The sequence below is a fragment of the Coffea eugenioides genome, chromosome 2, assembly GCF_003713205.1.
Source record: "Coffea eugenioides isolate CCC68of chromosome 2, Ceug_1.0, whole genome shotgun sequence".
NCBI lineage: Eukaryota > Viridiplantae > Streptophyta > Magnoliopsida > Gentianales > Rubiaceae > Coffea > Coffea eugenioides.
This window is the reverse complement of record NC_040036.1, coordinates 16,286,917-16,311,845: the sequence shown is the minus strand read 5'-3', so window position 1 is coordinate 16,311,845 and position 24,929 is coordinate 16,286,917. Positions and strand designations below refer to the sequence as shown.

General features: G+C 37.1%; 3 protein-coding genes across 3 annotated transcripts; 1 reads left to right on the top strand and 2 right to left on the bottom strand.

Moving 5' to 3' along the window:
* Window positions 1-2,377: 2,377 nt before the first annotated feature.
* On the top strand, window positions 2,378-5,021 carry LOC113763541 (seipin-2-like). Its single transcript, XM_027307375.1, has 2 exons — window positions 2,378-3,727; window positions 4,416-5,021. Exons 1-2 carry the CDS (start codon window positions 2,582-2,584, stop codon window positions 4,893-4,895), a joined length of 1,626 nt encoding a protein of 541 aa, XP_027163176.1. The 5' UTR covers window positions 2,378-2,581; the 3' UTR covers window positions 4,896-5,021.
* A 2,250-nt stretch (window positions 5,022-7,271) lies between these two features.
* On the bottom strand, window positions 7,272-9,751 carry LOC113757938 (aquaporin NIP1-1-like). The gene is made up of 5 exons (XM_027301001.1): window positions 9,623-9,751; window positions 9,268-9,492; window positions 8,359-8,556; window positions 7,733-7,794; window positions 7,272-7,497 (listed from the first exon to the last, which is right to left on the bottom strand). Exons 1-5 carry the CDS (start codon window positions 9,749-9,751, stop codon window positions 7,272-7,274), a joined length of 840 nt encoding a protein of 279 aa, XP_027156802.1.
* A 12,943-nt stretch (window positions 9,752-22,694) lies between these two features.
* Window positions 22,695-24,924, bottom strand: LOC113762879 (cysteine proteinase inhibitor 4-like). The gene is made up of 3 exons (XM_027306505.1): window positions 24,797-24,924; window positions 24,496-24,635; window positions 22,695-23,182 (listed from the first exon to the last, which is right to left on the bottom strand). Exons 1-3 carry the CDS (start codon window positions 24,849-24,851, stop codon window positions 22,895-22,897), a joined length of 483 nt encoding a protein of 160 aa, XP_027162306.1. The 5' UTR covers window positions 24,852-24,924; the 3' UTR covers window positions 22,695-22,894.
* Between the last annotated feature and the right edge of the window lie 5 nt (window positions 24,925-24,929).

Genomic DNA, 24,929 nt, shown 5'->3' with positions numbered 1-24,929 from the left:
ATATGGTTGGAAGGTTTTGCAGAGAGTATAGGGTTGGCAAGCAACATAGTAGTAGAGCTTTGGGGAATTCTTAAAGGAATGCAACAGGCATGGGGGAAGGATACAAGGATGTAATCATAGAGTCAAATTCGAAAATGGGATTGGAGCTGATAGCAGAAGCAACGGCCACATCGCCTTATCATAACTTGGTCAAGCAGATAAGACGTGAAGAATAGAGAATGATCATGCAAACTGCAATACACCTGGAGGGAAGGGAATAGATGTGCAGATTGGCTAGCAAAGGAAGCAATCCAGTTATAGCTACCAAATAGACTGATAGAAGAACCACTGACAGGACTCAGGGAACTATTAGGAGCTGACGTAATTGGGTAACAGTCCCGCGCTTAGTATTGTGTTAAGAGGCCTTTGCCTCTCCTTTGTATCCAAAAAAATGTAAGTAAGACATAATTTGTTGTATTATAATATTGATGAGGAATTATTAACAATGAAATAAAACAAGTTAGAGAAAAATAAAAGAATGCAATTAGAACAAATTTAAAACTCTATTCTTCGTACACGAAATATTAACAAACAGAATCAAGTAGTAACTTGAGAACAACAACAAAAAATAAAAAAAAAAAGGGAGGAAAACAGCATACTTTTAAAAGGCATAATAAATCATTATAGAAGTTGAACAAGTTTAATTACTGCTATAAAAGTAAAATAAGCATGAGTTTTTATTTCAAATTTCTTTTTCTTTTAAATAAAAATTAAAAAAACTGATTGAAAACATATATATATGAGAATTGTGAATACAAATTGGTCAATAAATTGTTAACACATGTCGAAATGCAAGTGGTTGGACATATGTGTATTGAATTTTAGAATTATTATTTAGAATTATTTTTAAATATGTTAGATATTGAGTGTCCAAATAAAAAATCCAATCTATCCAATAAATAAGTTGGGTTGTTCTTATCCAACCCAACAAAATCCATTACCCAACTGATCCAATCCATCCATAAAAATTAATAGGCGGACTGGATGAATTGTTGGATTTTGAGTTTATTTGTCAGCTCTATTTGAACATTAATTTATGCGTGGAGGCACCCCATCTCCGAAGAGCACTGGTTCTCGAAAGAGTTGATATCTCCGTTTGCTAAATCCTTTCTTATCTCGTCTCTCTTCTCTAAAATATTTCATTTCTGCTTTTCCCCCATTGGTTCTACGGTGAACTTGAAAATAAAGAAGATGGCCTTTCCGATGCATGGACTTATGTAGTCTGGACTTGGATTGTGATTATTAACAAATAAATTTTTTAAAAAATTTTTGTAAATATATTTTTCAATTATTTTTTTATTATATATATATTAAATAACAATCCAAAATAACTATGACAGTTTTGTCCAGAGTTCAGACTTCTACAGGGGCAAGCCAAAGGCATTCTTTGAAATGTAACATGGACGGTTTATCTTATGATTTGTCATCGGCCAATGATAGATGGCCACTATTAGTCATATTTTGAGATATTTCAATTTTTATTCGATGGGTCTTTTTCATTAAGTCTCATTAGTGATTACAAACATTTTTTTTGGGTACCATTTGAAAAAAAAAAAAAGGTGGTTCCATGTATCATGTATTATGGGGGAGACGTACATATTCATCGCATTTCATGTCCTAGAATGCTTGATTCAGATAGACATATTATTTGAATTTGGATTGAATAGATGATAAGTTAAAAGCAAAGAACCTCTGTGAATGTGAATGCAGAGAGGCGAGCTCGATGATTGCGCAATTGTGGCGAGCTACTAGCTTTCTAAAACAAAACAAAATTCCTTTAAGGCATGGACATTCCCCATGTTCAGGTTATATGTTTTTTCTTCTCAACTTAGGTTGTTCCCTTCATCTTTACTGTCCTCAATTTGGATTAGCTTTTTGAAAAACTATCCTTTGATTACTATTTTTAAGAGTTTTCGTAAAAAACAAATATATATATATATATATATATAACAATTTAATATATGTAAAATAAAAAATAATTAAAAAAATATTTACTGGCTGCGCCGTTTTCATAACGCTCCGTTCATCCAACCGGAGATGTGGACAAGAAGGCCACCTTCACTGCCTTCTTCCTTCTGCCTCTACGTTGTACTAATAAAGAAGGGTGGTTTGCTTGAGATAATAATTGGCTTTAAGGGGTAAACCGTTGATAGGGAGCAAAGTATCGCTTTGCGCTGAGTACAGGGAGTTAAGTGAAATTAAGCCAGATAAATAATTGGGCTTCCGTAGAACCGTACGTGCGCAAGTGATAAGGAGGAACTTGCTGGCAACCGTAAACGTATACACTAAGAATTCTGGAGTACAACTTACAAAACAAAACGTACAAGCAGAAATTCCCACTTTTCCAAGAAAAAAAAAAATCCCCCTTCCTTTCCTTTTTTATTTTTTCTGGACATTTCATCTTCTCCTTCTCCATTCCTGTGCCAAACCCTAATAATTCCACTGGGGGAAAAAGAAAAGAAAAGAAAAGAAAAATCTCAAAATTGGTATATTCGCCGAGATAAATACGTAGGTTGATAGATACATTTCTTTTCTTGTACGAATGCCTATTGCAATGGAGGAGGGGAAATCCTGCAATGAAAACGGCTACGTAGAAAAAGGAAAAGAAGAAGAATTTCTTGATGCTTGTGATGAATTCCCATTCTACGATTGCGTAGAATCTCTTCCCGGACGGATTGAGTCCGATGCTGACGTGTCATCATCATCATCTGTTTCAGGTGTTACTCTTGACACCAAGCCCTCGCCGGAGAAACCGTCTCCGGTGAGTCTCCGTCGCAGGAGATTCACTTCCCGGAAGGACTCGGTAAGTTTTGAGAAGAATAATGTTACTTCTGGAGATGCTATGCTTAGATTTTCTGAGAAGTTGAAGGAGAATGGGGAGAAAGATGGAATTTTTTCTCGAAATTCGGAGAAAATAGATGAAATTAGGCATAGTTTGAGATCGGGAAAAGTTGAAAATGGTGAAAGTGAGGTTTTTGATGGGGAAAGTAAGGCTAATTCGATGATTTCATACACGAATAATGAAAGAGATGATGAGTATTTTGAAGAAAATTCGGGGTTAAGCAGAACGCACGAAGGGGATTCGAGTTTTTTGATGGTTCTAGTTCGTTTAGTAATAAAAGCAATTGGGTTTCAATTCAGTTTGTTGTTTAGTTTCTTTACTTTTCCAGTATGGGCTATTTATACCTCATACATGTTCGTAATGGATCCTTTTGGTTATATGAAGCGAGGGAGACAGTATGTGATTCGAAAAGCACTGAGAATTTTGGGTAATTTCTTTGGGAATGTTTCATCATTTGTCAATGAATGGTTTAGACAGCATAAATCGTTGTTGGAGTTGGGTTTGAAGTTTGTATGGGGACTGTTGTGGTCGGTTTATGTATGTGTTGTTTTGGTCGTATTGTTGGTATCCGCGTTTGTTGTGGGAGGTATATTGATGAATGCTGCGGTGGAGGAACCAGTTAGAATAAAGGAAATTTTGAATTTTGATTATACACAGAAGAGTCCAATAGCATATGTGCCGATAATAGGGTGTCCTGGTCCAGATTGTGGGATACAGTCTAGTGAAAACTTCGATGTTTTGAAGTTTGACGGAATGCGTGTTATACCTCTTGATCATAAGTTGCAGGTTACTGTTTCACTGACATTGCCCGAGTCTGACTACAATCGGAATCTTGGGATCTTTCAGGTATGTAGATTAGATATTATGAAGCTTCATTATTGGGAATCCCTTTCTTGCTGAAGTTCAAAGTGGTAATGTTTTCTTGAGTTAAGATAATTGCTGCTTCAAAGAATCTGTCACAGCATAAATAGATCAATGTCATTCTCAAATCTGGTTCAGAATGCGTTTTTATTGGTTCTTATTTAGGAAGAACCTGTTCCAGCTGACTTGCTTCAATTGGTCTGGTTTTATGTCATTTTTATTTCACTTGTCCATTTGCCAGATACACCGTCTGGGTTACATTAACTTGTGTGGATTCTTCCCATTATGGATGTGAACTGAAAGCACTCTTCTGATGTTTGAGTAACATTTTCAAAGACCACCGCATTACAGACTTAGTGTCCTTATTCTATCTCCACTGTCAGTGAAGTTAACTTTTATGCATACGATGGTGTTATAACTCCTCTATTTTTCTTTCATCTGAATCTTCTTCTCGTCCATTTCTGGTTCCACGGAGTGTGCTTCTGGCTTACCAGATAACTGATACCAAGTCAAGAACATGCGGCTCATTGAGATTTTTTTTTTTGGGATTTCTTTTTGCAAGAAGTATGGAGGATATTTAACCCTGAAAGCTTGTTTTTTTTGAGTGTGATGTTGTTTTTATGTGATTGCTTACTTGGGATCCAGTGATTGAGTTATTTCTCTTTCTCTGAAGGTCAGAGTGGATTTTCTTGATCCTGATGGTAAAGCTCTTGCAAGCTCTAGGCAGCCCTGCATGCTGCCGTTTAAAAGCAGGCCTATTCGCATCTTATTAACTTTTCTCAAAGTTGCTCCGCTCCTTACTGGCTATACATCTGAGTCCCAAGATTTGATCATAAAGTTTAAAGGTTTTACTGAAGGTGGTAGACCAACTTCCTGCTTAAGGGTGACTATTGAACAACGGGCTCAATTTGCGCATGGTGCAGGCGTTCCTGAAATATATGCTGCATCTCTAACACTGGAATCAGAACAACCTCTACTGAAAAGAATTGTATGGTACTGGAGAAGAACATTGTTTATCTGGGTTAGCATGACAGTATTTACAGTTGAGTTGCTCTTTACTCTTCTCTGCTGCAACTCTATAATCATCCCAAGAGTAAATCTGGGTCGTACTAGAAATGGTCCACTACAAAACAGTGATTCAATTCAAAGTTAGCTGGGTGCATGATTTTGGCTAATTTGGCAATGTTGTTAAAGATAGAATTTTTTTTAAGTGTTGTGATTGACAGGTTCGAATCTGTTTGTATATGGTAACGGGCAAGTAAAAGGTAGCTTTAATAAATTACAACCACTTCCCTTCTCAAAACTTGTTCTGGACAGTTTATAGGACTAACCTTTAAATCTGAGATAAATATTTTGTAGTGTTGAAAGTAACAATGCAAATGCTAGAATTATTATGCATCTTGCAGTCACTGCTATGAAAACGCAATGTCTGTGTTGCCTTGATCTAAATCTTCATGGCCTGGCATTTTTATTTTCTTCTGCCTGAAGTTATGTAAGTAGTGACTAGTTGCCACTTGTGTTGCAACAGATGCAGAATCCTGGAAAGAGTGTGAAGAGGAAAAAATGAGGGAAAAAGGAAAAATTGTCTGAACATAATTTGCATTTTTGTTCAGGGGCGTCAATTGCTTTAAAACCAGACTGTTTGTTTGGATAGGGTATTATTTGAAATATTATTTGGAATAATTACTGTAGCACTTTTTGTGATGTGATGTATGTGAGATAAAAAGGTAGTTGGGAATATAAAAAGGTGGGTTGGAAAATGTATTTATGATGCAAGCGAAATATTATTTGGGATAAGTTTACTATCCAAACAAACCAACACCAGTGAATACCACTTCTTTATCCTGGTTGATCTCTTCAACTTTGTCCTTGTTCTTACTGGATGATGAAACAGAGAAAGTTAAATGGGCTGAAACGTGAATGAAATTGCATTATGTTGGTTTAGATTATGGATTTTCTTCTGTTAGCTTCTTGTTATGATACTGATTTGGGCTATGGAATACTCAAGTTAAGAGGGGAGTCTACTTGTGGCTATCCGTGTAGTTGTGTCCATGGAATTTGCGCGTTGGTGACTTTGGAGCCAGCTGTAATTTCTTAGACGATCTTCTGTCTGTTCTTTCCTGTCTTTGGCTGACGGTGGCATCTATTGTGTGTATAACTCGAGTGTTCACTGGTCATTGTTTGGCATTTAGAAGAAACTTTTACTCCATCCATCTTTGTCGTGCGCTTTCCATTTGGATTGTCAAAAGTGTTTTGTCACTTCCAAAAGTGTCAATTATGAATCAATCTTACCACACAACTTTCTAACTTTCATACACAACTTGCTGCCTTTTACCCTTTAGTTTGTAAGGTTATGTACGCGTTCTTTGTGGACCCATCAGCCTTATTAAGAAAACAAAAGTGCATGAACTAATTGTCTAATTCACGGCTCCTTTGTGGAGGTTGATTATCCCACATCGGGGTTGGGGTTGGGTTTGGGTTAGGTTATAAGTCCTTGGGACACCCTCAAGAGTTGCCGGCTTTCGAGGACTGTTCTGGGATTAGATTTATGATTTGACAAAAAAACAACAGCAATGTTGAGAGAAGACAGTCAGCTTATCACGGGGAGTGAGGGTCCGAATAGTTGAGGGCGAAAAGATCCGCGCCGAAGGGCAGGCTCCTTTGTGGAGGTTGAAGAATATCTCTCCTGTTCAATTTTTATTTTTGTGTATTGGGAAAACATCAACCTCATAGACCCCAGATGTGCTTGAGCAAGCAAATTCTTTCATTTTTTTGGTACCACCATCATTATGGGCAAACTTGATGAAACACAAAATCCACCAACTCACGATTCTTTCACAATACGTAATGAGTTAGACTCCTAAAGTGCAGTTAAATAAATTGGGACGAAGGGAGTAAATGAGAGGTTGGAAGAAGACGCGAAGCATCGATGTCGAACAGCATATGAATGCGTGGTTAGATGATTGTCTTGAACAACTTGCAGCACAAATTGCTTGTCACTAATTATATATATATATATATATAATGTAGGGGACTTTAGTTGCACCTTTTTGCCTATGTCCTTGTTTTGTTATCCTAAACAAAGGCACCATGAAGTCCAATATTCTCTGTTTTCAATTCTATAATTGCAGTTTCACCTTTGTGCTTGTATTTCTGGTATACAGAGCAGCGTCTTGTTTAAGCAACAACAAAAAGGCTGCATTCGATTAGCAAAGTCGGTTACTTTGATTTTCTTGTTTCAGCTGAACTTCTTAGTGGGTGATACTACTTTTGTGTTCCTTTGAAATTAAGAATGGAAACAATTAAAAGTAAAGCTTAAAAGGCAAGTCAGTTTGAATACGGAATAATTCAACTTTGAAGTCTTTGGTGGTCTGCATGCCAAACAAAAAGGGTACGAAAGTCCATCAGACGTCCTTTAGTTTCACCATTGCAGACACCAAAAAAAAAATAGAATGAAATACAATTAGAGGTTGCTGATCCTTCTTGCTCGCATTCTGAGCGATGAATCAAAAAAAAATGTGAAATACAGTTAGAGGCTGCTGATCATTCTTGCTCGCATTCTGAATGATGAATTCCTATTGACAGTTTCAGTACTGGGCGGCTTGTCTTTTAACCTGACAATGTTGTAAACCCAGCAACCAGCTAAGGCTCCAGCTATAGGACCAACAATGTACACCCATATTCCGGTATAGCAATTTGATACGATTGCTGGCCCCAAACTCCTTGCTGGATTCATTGATGCCCCTGAAATTGGCCTGTCATTTAAAAGTAATTTATCAATCACACAAGCATGAAACATAAAAAAAAAATTGTCTGCTAAGTTCTTCTCATTAGGCACAAGGAAGCAACGTTTTAATCATCCAACAGCACCTCCACTTATTAATTCAACTCAATGAAACCATCAACATAAATATTATCCTGCTTCGTTGGGTGATTCGGGTGTTGATCGATCTTAGATGCTAATCAGCTATTGAAGGGACCGTTTAGTACCCGGCGAGCAAAGAATTAACTGTGACGGTGGCTCCAACAGCTATTCCAGCGAGTTCTGGTGTCTGCATATGATGAAAAATCAAGAATCAACAAATAAGCTATAGAACAGCTCTTGAAAAAAAGAGAGAATGATGCGTCAAAAAGTCATACTTTTTCAAGGGTAAAAAAGTGATATCTTGCATCAAGCAAAATAAGGTTGACTTGATTGATCTAGAGCATGAACTAAAAGGGTTGGAGTTTGGTGTAACAGTTAAGAGTAACTGCACTGAACAGTTGACACTCTGGATCAAAAAAAGTAAACTTGGCTCGATCTAGAACGTTAATTAAATGGTTGGGATTTGGTTCAATAGATAGAGCAACTGTACTAAATAATTGACGCCTGGAATCGAGGAAATTAAGGTTGTCTCGATAGCAGGCATCCATTATTCACACCCCAGATCGAGCCAATCTCATCACACTCGATTCTGAGCATCAACGGTTAACCTAAACACCTTTTTCCAACGTTCATTTTTCACGTAACTATTCTTATTCTAGTTTTATGGCTTTTATGGCGACTAGTTTACAAGTAAGAAATCATCGTTTGATGAAACTATATGCAGAGAAAAGAGATGAGATCTTGCACTGACCGCTCGTTCGTCAGTGGAAACACCGGACACAGCGAACATGAGATAGAATGTTATCACAAACTCCAAAAGTAAAGATTGGACGTTAGACCCCGCCGGAAGAGTGCCTACAGATTGATAATGTTCTTCGCCAAAAGCAAGCCAGACGGTTCCACTTGCTAGAGTTGATGCGAAGAGTTGAGCACAAATATAAGCAGGTACCTGCAATGGTGAAAGGTGGATTCAGTGGCAGGAATAAGAGATTTAAGGGCAAGAGGTGCAAGAAAACACATTTGGGTGGCAAAAAATTTTTTTTTTTTCTAAATTCATAATTTTCATGAAGTTTTGGGTTGTCAAATCCAAATGTTGTTGGCTGTTTATGTTCAATATGCAAAACACTATTCTAACGTGTTGATCTTAGATTTACAAATCTCAGTAGTTTCCAGCTAAACATGGATCTTAACATCTGAGAATTTCATATTTTCTACTCATTTAGGTTATACAGAGTATATTATATTGGGAATATAGAACAATAGAACCTATAAAAGATAATAGAATTAGGATTAATTTTTTATGCACTAGAAATATATATATACTAGCAGGATTGGATGCATGTTGTCATGCATTCAAACCATTTATATATATACTATCAGTACAAAGAAAGATTAATCTAGTCTACAGAATTATCCGACTCTACGTTGTTATATATGTGCTTGAAATGTTTTTAACTAGAAGAACAATCTAAACAGAAATAAACTTTTGCAGTAAACATGTACAAATTTCATTTGAAACTGACTTAGATTCGGCGCTCAAAAAAGAGACTTAGATTCGGCATGATAATTAATTTAACTCTGAAATTTTTTTGCATAAATGCATGCTTGATGCTTACCTAAAATAAATAAATAAACGCATGCTTGACATTAATTATTTTACCCGTTTCCATGCAAACTTCTTGCATGTGGCAAAAGCAATGGTGACAGCAGGATTAAAATGAGCTCCAGAGATATGTCCAACTGCGTAAACCATCACCATTACATCCAATCCCCACAGGATTGCTACTCCTGGGAAGGTGAGAATATTGTCCATGCCCAAATTCACCACAATTGAAGTAAATCCGGTGAACATCAGCAAGTAAGTACCTATTAGCTCAGCCATTAACTGCAATATTCGATTTAGGCATGTTTCATCAGTAAACAAGATTGAGATAGTAAATGCAATAGTCTAATTGAATATCCCCTTGGATTGAATTAATGTTGGTTGAAGAACTCAAGAATCTGTAAAGGATTACCTGTTGCAGAAATTCAGTAGGTACCATACTGCCAGAAGAGTTGTTAGATTTGTTGGAAGCTAAATACTCATCTTTTACCTCCACAACAATATCATGGTCTTGATTATTAGTCTCTAATGTGTCTGCCATTACGGACTTCTCTATACAAAATTGGAATGTCTCACTCTAACTATGTGAATTTTTGACGTACATAAATGTTAGAAGTGGAAGTCTGCTATTTATATGGTCTTTTCAAGTATATTCTCTCGTGTACTCGGGTACAGTAAGATGCAAAGTCATACTTCCTTCACAAAAATTTATAAAGTTCCATCGTCATCATCTACTCATCTTTACCATTAAAATGCCACATTTCTGCGTCCTTCAAATGGGAAACGAATGTTCCCAGAAACACACAGGCAATGATTTTCACACTCTGCAATTTGTTTAGGCCAGTATAGCCTCGCACTTTATATCTCTTCTTCTGACCTGGACTCCAATAAGGGAAGGTGAGGGGCTTATAGACGGGTAGAGTAACCAATTCAGAATTTTCATCAATTGAAATTACCTAAACATCCATGCTTAAATAACTTGAACTTTAAAACTACCCAAAGTTATAGAAGACAAACTTCATGGATATTTGCTAAGATCGAACACATACATAATCTTGAACAAAAAGGTGATAAAATTAGGGGAAAAAAATCAAATACCTTAAAATTGAAAGTCATTGAAATGCATAGACTATAACGAATTTTTTTGCCTAAATCAAAATAAAAAGATTATTGTTTTGCCCAAAAGTATTTTTTTTTGTTTATTTATATCGCTTTAAAAAATTAAATTTAGTACCTTGACTAGAAACAATAATAGACTTAAAGGTATATCTAACAAATGATTAGTAGTTTAGGTGTTTAATTTTTAGAAAAGTAAAGTTACTTAGAGAATGTGGGCAACTACAAGAAAGAATAATAATGGATTTGTTTAGATACCCATATTATTCCAAATAATATTTCGCTTGCATCATAAACACATTTTCCAACTTATCTTTTTATATTTCCAATCAACTTTTTATCTCACATACATCACATCACAAAAAGTGCTACAGTAATTATTTCAAATAACACTCTATCTAAACAAACCCTATACTTCTTAATGTATGTATTCATATGTTACGTTGCGTGTGATTTTAATGTATGAACAAGGAAAAAAAAACTCTTCACATTTAATAAACAGTATAGTAAGACAAAAATATGCGAGGGGAAGTTTGTAACATAAAAAATGGGACAAGGGTACCAATTGTGTGCATTTTACACTGCGCGTAACATGGGTAGCACACGGTGTAACTTTCTTTATACATAGCGTAATTTTAGAACACTTTTTTGTGAGACTCACATATGATGTGAAAATCGAATTATCACGTGTGATCTGAGCCGCATAAATTTTTGGACCAAAATCACAGCCGTGAACTCGCAGGAACGGTTCCTGCCCCATTTCCTAAAAAATGAATGTTTGTATATAGGTAATTTCGTGAGTGAAAAACAGGGAGGGACCAGTGTGTCAGAATCCTTGGGCCAAGTGCTTCTCGATGTAAGTAAAAAACTATTTGCATTCATGTTCAAGGCTGCAAATTGATGGCTGCCTAGAGACAGCTAGATTCTGAGAATGGCGCTGACTAGAACAGTCCAGTTTGCCTTTGTCTGCCAGATTTTGAAACTTGGATTAATTTGTAGCCATCAGAAGATTTGAGGACAATGCTTTTCACTTGAAAGGCATTGAAAGCAAAGTCGGTGTTATTTAATCTTTGGCAAAGGCAGCATCGAAGCATTACACAGCTATTTTCCCACTACGGACTGTTACCTCTGCTTCGCTCTCCAATGACAGCCGCTAACAATGCACATTCCTTTCGTTTAAATTATCAAAACATTATTGATACTTTGCGGCCGCACTGACAATTTTAATCTCCAGGATGATGATGATGAAGAAAGTTCAATACTTTTGACCCATTTTCTTGAAGAGGTGACAATGATGATGAGGTCACTTGGTACAGAATAATGGGTAGGAACTAGGAAGGACATATTCAAGTCTGGTCATGCAAATCAGGGGCGCAACCAGGACTCAGATTTTGTGGGGCAAATATAAAGTAATCAAATTCTGACCGTACGAAATGTAAAGGACGGTCAACAGTGAGTAAACAAAAATTTAGGCCGTCCGTACGCAATGCAAAGGAGGGTCATTAATGAGTAAGCAAAAATTTAGTACTCTTATGCCACAAAAAAAAAAAAAGAAAAAAAGCCACTCTTAAAAAAACCTTCATTATTCCATGATTGCAATCGCCATCCCTTTCACTACCCATTTTTTTTGATTTTTTTTGTTCTAAAGTTCATGCTTGCTGCTCAAATTTCTTTCAAGCTTAACAATGGCTTAAAAAATAATTTTGTAATGAATCAAAATATACAAATAAGGAAAGTGAAAGAGAAGCTATTCAAGTTAGTGCTTTGGGATCTCCTTTTATGCATAGAAGGGGAGCAAAAACTTGTATAAAAGAGTTTCTTGGGGGTAAAAACTCACATTAGAGATAAAAGTTAATACCATGCATAAGGTTTCGAAAGTAATAACGTACATGGTTAGTTGGTTAATATTCCTATCAAGTAAGTTGAGTTTAAGAACACATTCCTGCATGGGACATTCACCATAAGTTATTAGAGATAAAAACATGCAATTTAATGTGGTGGATTAAACTCTACATTTTTTAATATATTTTTTGGTTTCTCAAAACAAGGAAAGGAATACTTTAACTAATGAGCTTTTGCTCAATAGCACTAAAGTCATCTCCAGGCCTCGAGTTTGAGCCCCAGTCGGAGCCAAATCTGTATTATAGGTAAAAATTGAAGATCGTCAATTCTTGACTGAATGTGCATTGTTGCAATGCTAATTGAGAGATAACTGATGACAGGAATGATATCAGTCTGTTGAACGTTCAAGATATTAAGTATTAATGTAAGTGAAGTGGATAAAAGTTTTGCTAGTTAAATTTTAATTGAGAGAGAGCAAAGAGTGTAGGTTGTTAGATATATGGCAATCAACAAATTTGGCTTTTCGATAAAATTCAGTTTCAATTGTTTATTTTTCAATGAAGGTTTTGTATTGCTTTTTGATTGTTTAATTACCCTTATTTTTTATCGTTTCAATCTTATAATTTTTCAGATCAAATATATCTGCGACATGCTCAATGTATTTTCTGTCATTAGTGCAGATTACTTTGTTAATCAAATCGTGCTTGACGATTTCTAGCGAGATGATTAATAATAATATTGACTTATGTTTTATCAAAAAAATTACCCGTAGTGGTCAATTAACAATATCAACTTATGCTTTTCAATTTATTACTCAACAACCTTCAAACATGAATAAGTCCAATTCTTCCTTGTCGTATTTAAGAATTGTATGTATTTTACTATTATATTCTTCTCCATCTGTGGAACTCGGTCTTGATTTATGAGTTGAGTCCATGTTAATTTAAATCATGCAAGGCATAACCAGTTAATTGTGCAAGGGAATGAGACGGGTCAATTTACACGTAAAAGGATTAGCTGTGAATCCTTCACGAGGGTGCCCAGATTTCGATTTTTTTTTATTGCTCAGATTTTGATTAATTTATTGCTCTGGTGAAGATGCGATGAATGAATTTGCCATTCTAATTGAATACACCAAATTAATTGATATAGACAACTGAGGAAAAAAACATCTGAATTATCCAATTGCATAGTCATATCACAATCACATATATTACCAGTTCTCTCTAGACAGCATGCTTTATTACATTTTCCATTAAAGACCGTACAATTGTACTAGCCTCTTTCCAAAAAAGGAAGAAAAGAAAAGAAAAGAAAAGAAATACTACTACAATTGTACTAATAAACAGTCATCCATGCAAATGAACTCCTTCACGTAACCACCGGGCCAATGGCTCAGTTGGAAAAAAATTTAAAAATTATGCCATAGCACATCTTTAGTTTAGTTGGATCTGTATATCCACTAGTCTCTATCACAGGCTCTTTAGGCTCTTCCTTTTTTCTTAGATTAGGATAGAATAAATTATACAAATGTATCGTCGCTGACAAAAAAAAAAAACTCCTTCACGTATGTGTTACAATACAACACAAAGCAATTGCAACTTACAGATTCCAGCTAGTGCAACAATTCCAACGAAAGTTTAATCAACAACAACCAGCTGTCATGAGCTCTCGCCGCCAAAACAACTGGAACCAAATTGTCCACCGAGTACAGGTGTTAATGGGGACAAAATTTTACTGTTCATGTTTAAAATTCCCATGCTCATTAGAGGAAATGGGAAGAGCGTTTTCTTTTATTCGTGATTTTCTTTGATATTAATCCAATTGGCGAGTAGATTATTATAGTGTCTGCAGATCAACATAGTAGTATTAAATTGAATGCGCCCAACACGTGAAGAACTGTTGCCTGTTGAATATTTCCATCTTTCTGGCATTCATTTGTGACAATAAAAGATGCTGAAGTGGTAAAATTTTGTTACGTGCCTAACTCTGTTTCTAGTTTTTTGGTACTTTAACGTGATGAAGATACAACTCACATTCCACTACGTGTTGGTACTCTAGTCAACACCATCCTTTTACAGGTACAAGTTTTCCTCTCTAAGCCAATCACAGAATACTTTCCAATTCCATGCATCTTCCTAATATGAAAACGGTAGGTCTTCAGAATTGGTTGGAGCAGAGCCGCTTCATTCAGGAATATTCTTTTGAACCTTAGGACACATACCTCCTCCGTATATTTTCCCATGCGCACTCTTTTGAGAGCAGATCATCTGTTCAATATTTTGTGTCCAATTTCCTGTCCAATGTGAAACTACGTAGTTTCACTTATTATACCTGCTGATGTGGCAACTAAAAATAAGTGACTGTTTGACTGCCTTATAATTCTTTTTTTCATTTGGTCTCGCATTTTCCATATGTTGGCATAATTAAATCACACTTTCTATTAGTCGTTGTTTCCTATTTCTAAACTAAATTAAAATTTCAAGTATGGTCCAATTTTAATAGTTTACTTGTTTAAGATATAGAGAAATTATTGGGTAGTTTTGTGTCTTGGTAGTTTTCTAATTATCAATACTATATATAGGGTATTTTAGTATTGTATTTAGTTGAGAATAGCGATAAAAAAATTTATACAGAGGTATGGTTGTTGTAAAGGTAATTCTATCTAAAATTTATGTCGATTTCAATATGAGAGTTAGATACGACTTTATGTATTTGTCATCATCTCCTCCCAAACATTTTTACACGTGTGAAGTATGCTTCTATACGCAAATTTATTGCCCACACTTAACAACCCAAAGTGTGTGGAACTTAACATCAGGCCACTCTTTCTTGTTTGCCACTTATTCTAAGTTTCCTTGTCAATTTCCAAATGCCTTCTTGATTGACTTGCATGGTTCATTTACAAAATGAGTTTGCAATGAATAAATGCCTTTTCACGTCTTGACTAGTTACGGTGTATATTTCATCTTTGATAGTGAAATTTTCACTAATTACAAGCTTAGAGTTTGAGAAATCTTGTAACCAGGGAAAAAAAAAACCAACGGCTATGAGGAGCTTCTTGGTTCCAAATTCCAATGGTTAGTCATAAGTAATTATGAAACCATTAACCTCAATCCATTTTGCATCCTCTTATTACCTTCTATCCTTAATTCTTATCATTAACAACGAAAAACAAGAACGGACCATTCCGGTGATCAGGCGAGAACTAATCTCATGTACGTAACAGGATTGGGGCAGGCACTTTGGGGTAATACTCTTGCATGTGGTTGAGAACTAATAATCGTACATGCCTAAATATGTTGGATTTCAGAAACCTCAGGGGTGGGTTTCTGAAATCCAACATAATTCAACTCGGTAAATATTAGTATTGAAAGGGTTTTTGAGGAAAAACAAGTTGACACCGGAAAAAGATAGTCATAGGAATACAACATGTAATAATTCAAGACTTCTCGACAACTATTGATGATTGGGAAATTAAAAGGCAAACGAATTCCAACATATGCTTTTCCTATAGTTGACCGTACGATGCTGTTTTCTTCTTGGCTGCTTGAAACGTAAATGTTTCTGTGCTGAATTATCAAAAAAAAAAAAAAAAGTTTTTGTGTTGAATGTCATGATCTCAGTTCCATTGAATCACGAATAAATGTAGGGCATAAATATTGTACTCCAACCCTACATAGCACATTTTCATGATAACGGACCAATTGCGGTTCATATATACGCTTTCTAAACTTAATTAGCATGTATTAAGATACACGTTATTTTGAGATGGACCCAAAGAGCAGTAGTCAGGAGCAGAAGCTGTCATCCTCGAAGTTTGGTTTTCTAGCTAGATGTCATTCTTGGAGTATATAATTTACCTTTCCTTGCTTTTAGGGGCTGGTTTCACAGGAAGTAACATTATCAGCAAGACCCTGATTATCATGTGTTGGCCGAACAAATCGAGCTTAGAAGTTTTCATTTATTTATTTCTATATCGCCATTTCTTATTCTATAAGTCTTTTGAGTTATAAGTAGACTATTTTTTATTTTTTTTTTCAAACGATAACACTTTCATTAGACAAATCAAAAGTTACAAAACAGGAGCATGTGCTCCTACATCTTTACTAGCTAAACTACATAGCCAGTCAGGAAATGATTCCTGCCACACCTTCTCATCTACCACTCGTAAGGCATATTTAGCCAAATGGTGAGCTACAGAGTTCACTCCCCTTCTGACAAAGGAGAAGGAACATTCAATGAAGTCCATTCTGAGCTTTAAAATATCAAACAGAATGACTCCCACACTTAGATCTTCTGCACTCTTTACGTTAAGTTTGTCAATTATTGCTTTGCAATCCGACTGTAGCACAATCTTCCCCCAACCCTTCTGCTTTGCAATGATCAAGGCCTTCCTGATTGCCATAGCCTCTTCCACAGCCAGATCCCCAATTCTATTTTCACTCCCTGCCCAGGCCCCCACCAAGGCACCATCATCGTTCCTTGCCACTATCCCCCATCCAACTTTCCTCTCTTGCATGTGCAAACTAGCATCAGTATTCATGCAAATAAATCCTTTGGGAGGAGGAGTCCATTTGCCACCTACCATAGCTGTACCATCCCCAGTTCCTTTGCTCATATTAGCTTCAGAACTAATATTCCTGTACTCCAACCATTCTTGCACTGCTTTATTTACAGTCTGACCCGGGCACCTTTTTTCTCTATTGAAAAGAACTCCATTCCTTGCCTTCCACACCTGCCACAGGATGTTTATAGTAAGAGCAATATGGTCTCTCCCCTCCACCCTTTTTTGAGCCTCCATAAGACCATTCCACCAATGCCAGAAATTGTGTCTGAATTCCTGCAAACCATCCCACCTAATAGGAGCAGCTTTCCATATAAATTCAGCATTCCTGCAAAAAAACAGCATGTGTTCCAATGTCTCTGTCTGTTCTCCACATTGAACACATTTGTCATCCCCTTTTCCAGTTCTCCTTTTCAGCACCTCATTTACTGGTAGTATTCCCCTTAAGCACTTCCATATGAAATGTTTCAATTTATGTTTTATATTCAAACCCCATAAAAATTTCCAAGCTCCAGAGTTTGCCTCATTTCTACTGCTATCTCCCCCTCCCACCTGTGTGCCCCTCTTCCTGCTTGACATCTCCTTAGCCAGCACATAACCAGATTTGACAGTGTATTTCCCCGAGTTGGACCTAGGCCAAACAAATCTATCCTTACTACCACATGTACTCAGAGGGATGCTCCCTATTCTAGCACAGTCATCCTCATTGAAAAGGGTCTGTAACAAGTCCATATTCCACTTACCATTGCTAATTAGCTCCTGCACCTTTACTATCTGACACCCTTCTGGTTTCCTAGATTGCACCATTCCACTCTCACTATTAACTATCCATTTATCCTTCCATATATTAACAGAGCTTCCATCACCAACTCTTTTACAAACACCCGTATTTAGCAAATCCCTGGCACTCAGAACACTCTTCCAAATCCAGGAATCCCCACCCCTTTCCTTCACTCTCCAAATTGATGAACCTTTAAAATATCTACCCTTAATCACCCTACTAACCAGCAATCCAGGATTAGTCAACATTCTCCAAAGCTGTTTAGCTAACATAGCTTTATTAAAGCATTGGAGATCCCTGAAACCCAAACCCCCTTTCCCTTTTACATCAGACAACTTCCCCCATTCAATCCAATGAATCTTTTTCTGCTCCTCACTATCCCCCAACCAAAACTTAGCCATTTCTCTACATATGTCCTTACATAAAGACTTTGGCAGCTTACAGCAGCTCATTGCATAGGTAGGAAGGGCCAAAATTACTGACTTCAACATCACTTCTTTACCTGCCTGACTTAAAAGTTTTTCCTTCCAGCCACCCATTCTAGTCACAACTTTATCCTTTATATAACTAAACACCTGTCTTTTTGGTCTTCCAATCACCATAGGAAGGCCCAAGTATCTGCTCTGTCTTGCAACCTTCATTCCCCCCAGCCCTCTCAGTACCTCCACTTTCCTACCCTCTCCTACATTCTTCCCAAAGAAAACAGAAGATTTTTCAACATTTACAATCTGACCTGAGGCTTCCCCATATAGCTTCAAAATCTGCATCACTTCATCAGCCTCCTCCTTATTAGCTTTACAAAAAATAAGAGTATCATCTGCAAAGAAAAGGTGAGATAAAGCTGGACAAGCCCGAGCCACTCTGAACCCAGTCAACCTTTGCTCCTGCATTGCCTTTTTCAACAGGTTAGAGAAACCTTCAGTAACAAGAAGGAAAAGGTAAGGAGATAAGGGATCTCCTTGCCTAATTCCTCTAGTTGGTTTCACAAAACCTCTGCTCTCGCCATTTATATTAAAAGAAAAAGTCACAGAAGACATGCACTTTAAAATCCACTTAATCCAAGTTTGACAGAATCCCATTTGTTCCATCATTTTCACCACAAACTGCCATTCCACTCTATCATATGCCTTTGACATATCTAGTTTTAGGGCCATAAAGGCATTAGATCCACTCCTCATATTGTTCAAACAATGAATTGACTCATGAGCAATTATGACATTATCAATGATCTGTCTCCCAGGTATAAAGGCAGATTGATTATCACTGATGCAATGCTTCAACAAAGGTTTTAACCTATTAACTAGAATCTTAGAGATAATCCTATAAACCACATTACATAGGCTGATTGGTCTGAACTGAGACACACAAACAGGATTATCAACTTTTGGAATGAGAGTTATCATGGTACTATTAATGGCACTTAACAGGTTACCTGAGTGAAAAAAGCTAGAGACAGCATTTATAAGATCAAATTTGATGGTATTCCAAAATTGTTGAAAGAAAATAGGCGTCATACCATCAGGTCCAGGAGCTTTGTTTGGATGAAGGGAGAAAACAGCTTTCCTGACTTCCTCTTCAGAAACAGGTCTCACCAGTCTTTGATTCATCTGCCTCGTAATCACCTGAGGAATTCCTTCCAAAACCGTGTCAAAAAGCTGAGGATTAGAAGAAGTGAACAGGCCCCTAAAATACCCCTCTATCTCCTCCTCAATATCCTTCCCAGATTTACACCAATCCCCACCACTCTTCTGTAAAACTGAGATAGTATTCCTCCTCCTCCTACCCTCCACCATGGCATGAAAATACTTTGTATTTTTATCCCCTTCTTTTAACCAACAACTCCTAGCCTTCTGCCCCCAGAACACCTCCTCTCTTCTATAGGCCTCAGCCAATTTCCCCCTCAGTTCCCTCTTTCTCTCTCTCCCATCCGTCTTGCCACTCCTTTGTAGCTCCCTCAATTCCTGCTTTATACACTTGATTTGTCTCTTAGCATTACTGTTGAGTCGCCTGTTCCAGTCCAGAAGAGCCATTCTACACTCCTTTATTTTCAACTGTAGTCTATAACCTCTTGAACCAATTTGTTGTTTGCTCCAAGCTCTACTAACTACCTCCCCTACCCCTGGATTTTTAAGCCAATTTCTATCAAAACAGAACCTTCTCTTCCACTTCCTACCTCCTGGCTCTGTATCAAGCAACAACATGCAATGATCAGAGGCCTCATTTTGGATATGAATACATTTTGCCTTTCTGTAATCCTTCCTCCACCCTCCACTGACCATAATTCTGTCCAGTCTTTCTTTAATCTCCCCTTCATCCTCCCAGTTGTTACACCATGTCCACGGAATGCCCTCAAAACCTATATCTATCAGCTCATTCACATTAATGAAACTCCTGAATTTCCTAAAACTACTCTCAGGCCTCCTGATTCCACCCCATTTTTCATCATTATTGATAATATCATTCATATCCCCTGCAATCACCCAGTTTCTTCCCCATAAAGCCTTTCTTTCAGTGATAATGTTCCATTGTTTCTCTCTAACTGCCTCTATACTACTGGCATAGACACAGATGAGCCACCACTTAGACTTATCACCTGAGCCTTCAATCTGCAATTCTATCGAGAAATCAGTAAAAAGCACCCTACTAACAGCTAGTTCTTTCTTCCACATAACAGCCAGTCCTCCTGACCTACCAACAGGGTCCACTACAAACAGTTTATCATACCTCAACTTCATCCTAACTGTATTCATGAAACATTTCCTATTCTTAGTTTCTGCCAAGCAGATCACCTCTGGGGAGTGGAGATTTACAATCTCCTTTAGTTGGGGAACTGTCAAGGGGCTCCCAGCACCTCGACAGTTCCACACCAGAGCCTTCATAAAGATTGTGGAGCCCCATTTAGGTTGGGCTCCTCCACCTTCAGCATTGTAATCCCCTCATTATCTAATACCATACTTCTACCCCTCTTTGGCCTACCATGCACCAACCCCTCATTTTCTTTTCCATCTAAGCCATCCTGCTTCCTTTTAGTTGCCCATTTCTGAGATTCCAGTCCAGAATTAAGCTCCCCTAAAGGCTTCCTCCTTCCCACCTCCTGAACCAGCCTCTTCCACCCTTTATTCCCCTTATATTTCCCTAACACCTGTGTTCTATTCCCCTTGGAGACCTTGGACCCTTCAGCCTCCAACTTATCTCCCTCTATCCCTTCCTGCTCACCCATTCCACCCCCACTCCCATCAATCCACATTAAATCACAGTCCACTAGTCCACTCCCTTCCTCATTTACAGTAATATGTTCCACTCCCTCAAAGTTTCCTTCCCCTACTTCTACTCTTGACAGTTCCTTTTTACCCCCCTTAGCCCCTTCCTTTAAAACATCTCCCTTCCCATCTGATCCTCCCCCCCCTAAAACTGTTGGTCCTACTATTTTCTCCCCAACACTCATATCCAGGGTCTCATGATCATCCCCCCTAGCTACCCCCTCACCCGCAGCCTCCTTTTGTATGCTCCTGCTTTTTTCATCAGCTTGCCAAGTCAGTAGCAATTGTTTATCACCCACCCTGCTGTCCCTTGAACTATCCTGTTGCTCCATAATGCTTGATTCAGGAGACTTAGTTTCGTTAAATTTTTTAGCTGGACTTCTAGAAGAGTTGGCTCTCAACCATGCTCCATATTGTGTTTCCTTCCTTATATTCACCCCTTTATTTTTACAATTTCTCTCATTATGGCCCATAATCCCACAACAATAGCAGAAGTCAGGGCATTTCTCATACCTAAACTCAATCCACTTAGATTCTCCCCCCATCTTGACAGTAGTACCCCTAAGAATAGGATGGTTTAGATCCATTTCCACCAAAACTTTCAGGTGCTTGCCCTCTTTTCCCCCCCTGGCGGAATTATTACCTCACTTACCTTATTGAAAACTCCCCCAATCCTCTTCCCAATCTCCTTTGTAACCCAATGCAGTGGTAAATTCCACATTTGGACCCAGATCCATGTCCTAGAAAAAGCCTCTGTATCATGTTCAATCCCTTCCCTCCAAGGTAGAAGCACCAAGGGAAGATTATCGAAAATCCAAGGTCTACCATGAAGGATCCTATCCATATCATACCTATTACTAAGGATGAACTGGAACATATTCACTCCAATCTCAATGACTCTCAGATTTTTGGCAAACGACCACAAATTGCTAGAAAAACTCTTAATTCCAGATATGTTCACATTCTTTTCCCCCACCACTTTACCAATGATACTCATTTTGCATTCCTCTATCCCTTGAAACACTTCCCCCCCTTCGAGCTGGATACCATTAGCCTCCTTATCAGTTAACTCAAATTTCCTTAACACTTCCTCCAACTCCTCAGCCATCAGACAACAGATTAGGATTCAACCGCAATTACAAAGCGATGCTCAGACTGGAGACTTGCCTCTGAAGCTAAAGTCGCTAGCCGATCAAAATACTAGACAGATGCAAAAACACTGAAACACAGACAGAAAGGAAAACACAACAAACGGACGAAGACGAAGTTGAAAGGACAAAAAGCAAGCTAAAGAAGATTATTTAGGGAAAAGCAACCAGATCTAACCTACTGATTACCTACGGAGACCAAGCTACCTGGACCAGAATGAAGATGAGCGAACCAATTGAGGACAATCGTGAGGAATACAGATCAGTAATCATCATAAATGCATCACAGATTCATCATTGTTTGTTGAATGCGAGGAGGATCAAAGTTTTCAGTGGAAAATTGAAGTTAATTGGAATGCGGAATGAAGTTAATTTGAATTTTGGTAGTTTCAGACACCCACAAGGGGGACTTTACTCTCTACCTAGAGAGAGAAAGTGCTCTCATTTCGAGAGGCTGTCCATTCCAATTATAAGTAGACTAATTACTAGGTATTTATCCAAGAGATTTAAAGAGAGTCTATAACATGCATTTCGTTCTGACGTCTTTTCTATTATTTGAAATATCAATATATAATATCATGAATTATTTATTTCTTCTCTTCCACATATATTTTGAGTAATTATTTTATTCCTTTGATCCTTATTGTCATTATTAGAACCCTAAATTTAGATTCTACATTATAACTTGATAATCAATTATCAGTAGAGTAATTGACATGCAAAACATAAAGCCGATTGATTCCTGCATGCAGAATCAAAATATAAATATATATGAACTTAAAAATAGACAGCAGATTTTATTTAATAATGGCGCATTCTTGATACAAGTGCACCTTCAATATCCAATACAGTACTAGGGAGAAGCATCTCAGCATACCTAGTACGTACTTAACCACATACAGAGACCAGATAATTAAAGTACTTAGTACAATACATTAATCATCCTGATCAGTTGGAGAGTAGCACTTGATTAATGCTTGTACCAGATGAGTTTCTTGTGACCAGTTACGGCTTCCACAACCAGTGTTTTATCGCGGTATGTGCCCTTCGAGTCCTGAGTTTCAATCTGAAGTGCATAGAAAGTGCCAGCAATGGCGCTCCACTTCACGCCGCCAACCACTTTGATGAATACCAGCTTGGTCCCAGCCTTCTCGTTGTGCTTTTTCACTGCAAATTGTGCGATCTTTATCACATGAGGGCTTGTCTTGTCCACCGGTTTTGGAAGAGGAACACCAGCTATGCCTACTAATTTGGTATCCTGTAAACCCCAAATCATTTAGTTCTCAAAATTAATCAGAATCCTTAAAAAAGAAAAAAAAAAAAAACTCAATCAACCCAAGCTATTAACAAGAAACTAAATTACTCAGGAGATAGACAATCAAAAAATTCAAGAATGTAGAGAAGGAAAAAAATGTTTAGTTAGTTAAAACAATTTAAGGTTGTGCACGTTACTTTCATTTGCAACTCCTTATTCTTTTTCAAAAGTTTCTACGCAAGTCGTTAAGTTATATAAAAAAACCTATTACGACTTCGAATTTATACTAGTTTATTTTTATTCTGTTTTCAATAAAAGGTTATTATTCTGGCATATGTGAAATCTACAGCGTACCGTTTATCTTATTTTTGGTTGTGGACTAATTCCACCTTGCACCCACGAACTTATACTACTTTTTAATTTTGTATCCTAAACTTTAATTTAGAACACTTTGCATTTTAAACTCTCAATTTTGGATACTTTACACCCTAAATTTTCAAATTTATTCCATTTAAGTCCAATTAATAGCAATGTTATCAAAATTAACAAGATCAATGGTGGTACAAATTGATAACAATATGTCGATGTATTCTAATTGGCTGTTTTTGACTGTTTTCAACTTATATTATTAACAAGATAAATGGTTATGGGATTAAACACTCTCATTAATTTGAATAATTATTGTATTATTTTTTTTGTTAATCTAATTTTGTTATTCTTTTTCTCCTACAAGCACAAAAGAGTTAGGTTGCCTTATATATATACCCGATCCTATTCTACAAATTAACTAATCAATTGTTAACAGAATGAATAGAGTTCGGGTATGAAATACAATTTTTGCTAAATTGCTACTTGCAGCTAGGATAAGTGAAATTGCAAATGAACTGATCATCCAGTTCATGAACGCCCCCAGATATTAGTTTAGAGATGCAAAGTAGAGTTAGTCCTTCAGTAAATGTATTTTTTACCTTATATTCAGTTTACTAAAACCAATCCTACAAAACTTAAAAAGTTTACGTGGTTCTTTTTGGTACTCAGCAAGCATGAAATACCTTTAATTTGTGGAATTAACTTTATGAACTGAATTGTCCGCTCTTAAACAAACACTTAAAGACCTGTAAATCTATTGAAGAGCTTTAATTTGTCTCATCCAAGTTAAACATTGACAAGTACTTGCGCATTAAAAGAATCTGTAAATATTTTGAAGGGCTTTAATTTGGTGCAATTTAGCAGTGTTATTACAGAACCTAGTCACAACTCAGAGACTAGTGAAAGAAAGGAAAAACGGGTCTGACGGGAAGATGATGATTATTCACCTTTCCACCACCAGTGACAAAGAAGTCCTCATCGCACATGTCCATGTCCTTGGTATCTTCAATTGCATTCCATATCATGTCGTCTCCAGCAGTCTTCATTATAGCTTCCACTTCAGCCGACTGGAATCCCTCCACAGCCACTAATTTCCGCCAAGGTGCAAGAACCCATTTCAATTGTAAGAAAATAAAATACTCACGACTTGCGACCTTGAAAAAGAAAAGGCTGTAATACAAATATGTACACATGCATGCAAAACATAAAACTGATGCAAGAATGTTTAGAGAATATATAGAAGATTACTGTTGGCTGCGACTTCAGTTATGTTGAAGTTGTAGTTGACTGTGACTTCAGTCATTTTTTCCTTAGGGAGCTACCTGATAGCTAGTGAGGATGCTAATAGATTACTGTAACTGGTTGTGATTGTAGAAGCTAG

Coding starts and splice junctions, on each gene's coding strand:
- LOC113763541 (XM_027307375.1), top strand. CDS start 2,582: ATGCCTATTGCAATGGAGGAGGGGAAATCCTGCAATGAAAACGGCTAC. Junction 3,728..4,415: donor GGAATCTTGGGATCTTTCAG/GTATGTAGATTA, acceptor CTTTCTCTGAAG/GTCAGAGTGGATTTTCTTGA.
- LOC113757938 (XM_027301001.1), bottom strand. CDS start 9,751: ATGGCAGACACATTAGAGACTAATAATCAAGACCATGATATTGTTGTG. Junction 9,493..9,622: donor CTACTGAATTTCTGCAACAG/GTAATCCTTTAC, acceptor CGAATATTGCAG/TTAATGGCTGAGCTAATAGG. Junction 7,795..8,358: donor TTTCCACTGACGAACGAGCG/GTCAGTGCAAGA, acceptor CATCATATGCAG/ACACCAGAACTCGCTGGAAT.
- LOC113762879 (XM_027306505.1), bottom strand. CDS start 24,851: ATGACTGAAGTCACAGTCAACTACAACTTCAACATAACTGAAGTCGCA. Junction 24,636..24,796: donor AACTGAAGTCGCAGCCAACA/GTAATCTTCTAT, acceptor GGCGGAAATTAG/TGGCTGTGGAGGGATTCCAG. Junction 23,183..24,495: donor TTGTCACTGGTGGTGGAAAG/GTGAATAATCAT, acceptor TGGGGTTTACAG/GATACCAAATTAGTAGGCAT.